This window comes from Bufo gargarizans, chromosome 1, assembly GCF_014858855.1.
Source record: "Bufo gargarizans isolate SCDJY-AF-19 chromosome 1, ASM1485885v1, whole genome shotgun sequence".
Lineage (NCBI taxonomy): Eukaryota > Metazoa > Chordata > Amphibia > Anura > Bufonidae > Bufo > Bufo gargarizans.
In genome coordinates, this window is record NC_058080.1 from 406041474 (window position 1) to 406046487 (window position 5014).

At 41.7% G+C, this 5014-nt stretch overlaps 1 protein-coding gene across 1 annotated transcript; it reads right to left on the reverse strand.

Annotated features, from left to right (window-relative positions):
* On the reverse strand, nt 1-3125 carry LOC122932054 (pollen-specific leucine-rich repeat extensin-like protein 2). Its single transcript, XM_044286236.1, has 3 exons — nt 2661-3125; nt 2043-2196; nt 1-785 (listed from the first exon to the last, which is right to left on the reverse strand). The coding sequence occupies exons 1-3, from the start codon at nt 2929-2931 to the stop codon at nt 161-163; spliced, it is 1050 nt and encodes a 349-aa protein (XP_044142171.1). The 5' UTR covers nt 2932-3125; the 3' UTR covers nt 1-160.
* Between the last annotated feature and the right edge of the window lie 1889 nt (nt 3126-5014).

A 5014-nucleotide genomic window follows, 5' to 3' on the forward strand; every position in this document is an offset into this window, starting at 1 on the left:
TTTAGTCAAAATAAGGGGTCACCCAAAACACTGGCAATGAAAAAAATCTTACAACACACAAATAACATAAAAATAAAGTGCTTAATATAAAACAACCCTCCCAAATTACAAATCTAGAAGGTCCCGCGTGAATGAGCCCGGTGCAAATGTGGACCGTGGCCTAACCTGGGCCTGTGTTGGGGCACCAGTTGGTAATTGGGGCTGGTAAAGGGGCTGGCCCCCAGGATGAATAGGCCCCTGAGGTGGAAGGTACTGGGGAAGGGGGGGGGGCATAAGAAGGGCCTTGGGTGGGTTGGGGTGGGAATGAATATGGGGCAGGATTTGGCTGCTGGCCTGCATTTTCAACCTGGAGTTTCAATGCATGCAATGGCCCAATGAGGTCTCCATGGTTGGGGCAAGTAAACATTTTTATGACCATATTTAAGCAAGCCATGCAGTCTGGCTGCTCATTCGCAGGGACCTGCTGCAGTAGCGGCCCCAGTCCCCTCAACAGTTTCTCCTCCTTGCCATCACTCCTCCTCTGGGCCAGAAAATCGATGACTCGGGCATCAATTACTTCCCGACTCTCTGGCACAGAGGAAGAGGGAGGGACACGGCGGCGATGTCTGGGCTGGGGTTGAACTATCCGCGGTGGACTGGATAGTGGTTGGGGGCCTTGGCTCTGGGTGGAGTCCTCGGGGTCCTCAGCCGGCGTGGGAGCAGGACTTGTGGCGGGGGAGAAAACCGCAGGGGTCTCACTCCCAGACGTCTCGGAATCAGCCGAGGGATCCAGACTGTCCACAGTTCTGAAATGGAATTTCCAAAAAAAGTACATTACATTTTGGCCTGGATTACATTTATAAATACACAGACTATATATTAGTTAGAATCTGGCGTGTGTCTCCAAATTAGATACAGAGTGGTAGCATAGATCAGACATTTGATTTTAATTACTCACTACTAGCTTAGAGGTGAACAGTGCAAAATCGAGAAAAATAGTCATTTGACATGTAACGCCAGCAGAAGTCTTGGAAAGGCATAATGTTACTGAAAATGGCAAACATTGTTTGCCGTTTGGAGCTGTCCAACAACTGAAGAGGTTTCAACATTCAAGGGCCGAAACCAGTGCCAACGGCATCTCGTCAGGATGTGACCCGCTACCACCATCCAAAGTATCAAGCGGAAAATAGATTTGAGTATACGATCATTTACTAAGAATGTACATGTACCAGCCCTCTATTGACCATGGTGAGAGTATTACTTTTAATCCTGCTGGTCAACCGTAGTTGGAACATCATTATAATCCTTTTTCTATGGATCCGGTTTTTTGACATTTTCATAGTTTTCAGAAAGGAATCAATGTTGGCTTTGGTTCAGTACCATTTAAGCAATATAAATGACAATACCAATACCTAAGGAGTTCCATTTTCAAATACATACCAAAGTAAGGGAATCGGTCTATATTAAACCAAAGTGGCATTGTCCCAAAACTAAAATATGAAATACATATTCGGCCCTCCTATTCGGCCCTTCCAATTCTTGCGGGCAAACTAGATGATCTACTGTATGAGGAAATAAAGCGTGCAGTGTGCACGTGTCATCTGCCTTCTCCTATTTCTTGTTCATATTGCAAACATCTTAGTCCCTAGACGGACAATAAATGTATTGTACACCAAAAAAACAGAGAGGGGAGGCGCAATCTGCACACTACACGTGTCGTTTCAGCAAACAGATCATAAGCGGTGGGCCCCGGATTAACCACACCCCAAAAATAATGTAGACTAACAACACCAGGCATGTACAAACTGTTGCCCACCAGCTGATGCACAACTACAACTCCCAACCGGACAGGTAAGTTTACAGCTAGTCAGCTATGCTGCGAGTTTGCGTTGTTATACAGCTGGATGGAGTCAGTTATGACATGCCTGCACTAGAGAAAGTATAGATCAACAATACAAGAACACAACTGGATCCTTTAAATTCTGGTTCTGTTTTACCCGTCTACATACTACCGAAAGTGTGCCCTTTCAATACATTCATAGTAAAAACAGAAAACTACTTACGGCCTCAAATCCATTACTGGCCTTAAGAACTGCAGCTGGGCAGTGTATATGTAGGCCCGTTTTTTTGAGGTTCCTTCCCCACTCCGGCCTTTGTTGCTAACCTCTCGCCGGAATTGGTCGCGGCAACTCGCCCATCTTGTTTTGGTTTGCTTGACTGTTTAAAAATGAAATGAAAGACAATTGTGAGATCTACTTTTTTTTGGAAAAACTACATTTTTTCAAAAAAAACAAAATAAAAAGGGAAAAGGAAAATGCGCAAAATAAGCAATAATGGAAAAAGCACATGATACAGTCCAGCAGGTGTGTGGATGCAAGCCATTAGGACTAATAAACGTTACAATATGTGAAGGAGACAACTGTAAGATGCTCAATTTCAAGGTAAAAAGTAGCCAGACGTTATTATACATGAGTACTGAATGCTGTCGCAAAGGGCAGGACAGCCATTTAAATATGGAAATGGAATTTAATACACGTCTCTATAATAAGCCAGGTACAGGGCTTTCGGAAAAATGAGGCGGTACAACAAAGAAAACACTATGGTGCCCTCTGGAAATTACAAACTACATATTTGGCCCACACAGAGGAAAATGACAGCACATCTACATTGCTATCACTTACCTAATTCAGCACGACCTCGGCTATCCGCTTTGGCCCATTCATGCTTGCGTAGGCTCCGGGCCACTTGTTCCCATGAGGCCTCCTTTTTAACCCGGTCGCAATACGAGTTGGCCCGGATGTCCCAAAGTTCGGGCCTCTCCTGGACCAGGGTTATCAACTTTTCTACATTAAACCTTGACATGGTGGCTGCTGAAAACTGGAAAAATGGCTGCCTCACCACACACCAGCTTGTCTGCACAGGAGGCTCGAAATTACCATATCCTGTGACCATATACTTCCTGTATCTATTTTTTTAAGAATTTATTGGCACAAGTTTTGGCAGACAATTTGACCATGTCAGAAGTATGAAATAAAACGGGCGCGGACACGGGCGCGGCCACGGATGACAAACGGGTGTGCAAACGCGTTTTTCACGGCCCCATTGACTTGAATGGGGCCGTGAACCGTTGGCCGTGAAAAAAATAGGACAGGTTATATTTTTTTCACGGCCTCGAAACACGGGTCACGGGCGCGGTGTAAAAACGGTGCACAAGCCGAGTTTTCAACGGCCCCATTGAAAGTCAATGGAGCCGCAGAAAAAAACGTCTAACGGCACAACGGCCACGGATGCACACAACGGTCGTGTGCATGAGGCCTAAGCCAAAGATTCCTGGAAAAAGGCTATCCCCCGCAACTCATCAAAAATTTGAAAAATAACATTTCTCAAATAGACCAGGAGGAAAGCCTCCAACCCAGACCAAAAGTAATTAACCCTTTCATGACCAAGGGTCATTGATGCCCCAGTGTCCAGGTCAAAATTTACAAATCTGACATGCGTCACTTTATGTGGTAATAGCTTTGGAACACTTTTACTTATCCACGCCATTCTGAGATTGTTTTCTCGTGACACATTGTACTTCATGATAGTCATATATTTGAGTCAATATATTTCACCTTTATTTATGAAAAAATCCCAAATTTACCCAAAATTTTGAAAAATTCACAATTTTCCAAATTTCAATTTCTCTGCTTCCAAAACAGAAAGTGATACCTAATAAAATATTTATTACTTAACATTCCCCATATGTCTACTTTATGCTGGCATCATTTTGGAAATGTAATTTTATTTTTTTAGGACGTTAGAAGGCTTAGAAGTTTAGAAGCAATTCTTACAATTTTTAAGAAAATTTCCAAAACGCACTTTTTAAGGACCAGTTCAGATCTGAAGTCACTTTGTGGGGCCTACATAGTGGAAACCCCCATAAATGACCCCATTGTAGAAACTACACCCCTCAAGTTACTCAAAACTGATTTTACAAACTTTGTTAACCCTTTAGGCGTTCCACAAGAATTAAAGGAAAATGGAGATGACATTTCTAAATTTCACTTTTTTGGCAGATTTTCCATTTTATAATTTATTTTCTTTAACACATTGAAAGTTAACAGCCAAACAAAACTCAATATTTATTACCCTGATTCCGCGGTTTACATAAACACCCCACATGTGGTTGTAAACTGCTGTACGGGCACACGGCAGGGCGCAGAAGGAAAGAAATGCCATACGGTTTTTGGAAGGCAGATTGTGCTGGATTGGTTTTCTGAACGCCATATGTTTTTTATTTTTCTGCCGATCGTCTTGTGCAGGGGCTCGTTTTTTGCAGAAAGAGTTGAGGTTTTTATTGGTACCAATTTTGGGTACATAGGATTTTTTGATCATTCATTATTACACTTTATGGGGCAAGGTGACCCAAAAATTGGCTGTTTTGGAACAGTTTTCATTTATTTATTTTTACAGCGTTCATCTGAGGAGTTAGGTCATGTGATAGTTTTATAGAGAAGATCGTTACGGACGTGGCAATACCTAATATGTATACTTTTTCTTATTTATTTAAGTTTTACACAATAATAGCATTTCTGAAACCCAAAAAATGATGTTTTAGTGTCTCTATAGTCTGAGAGCCATAACTTTTTTATTTTTTGGGCGATTGTCTTAAATAGGGTATCATTTTTTGCGGGACGAGGTGACGGTTTGATTGGTACTATTTTTGGGGTCATAAGCCTTTTTGATCGCTCGCTGTTGCACTTTTTGTGATGTAAGGTGACAAAAATAGCTTTTTTGGCACTGTTTTTTTAATTTTATTTTTATGGTGTTTATCGGACGGGGTCTGTCATGTGATATATTTATAGAGGCGGTCGTTACGGACGCGCTGACACCTAATATGTGTATATTTTATTTTTTCATTGGAAAAGGCAATTTCTTTTTTTAATTTACATTTTTATTTATTTATTTTAACTTTTATTATTTTCACTTTTTTATCAGTTCCCTCTTGGATCTTCAAGATCCAGTGGGGCTGATAGTTGTACTATACTTTGCA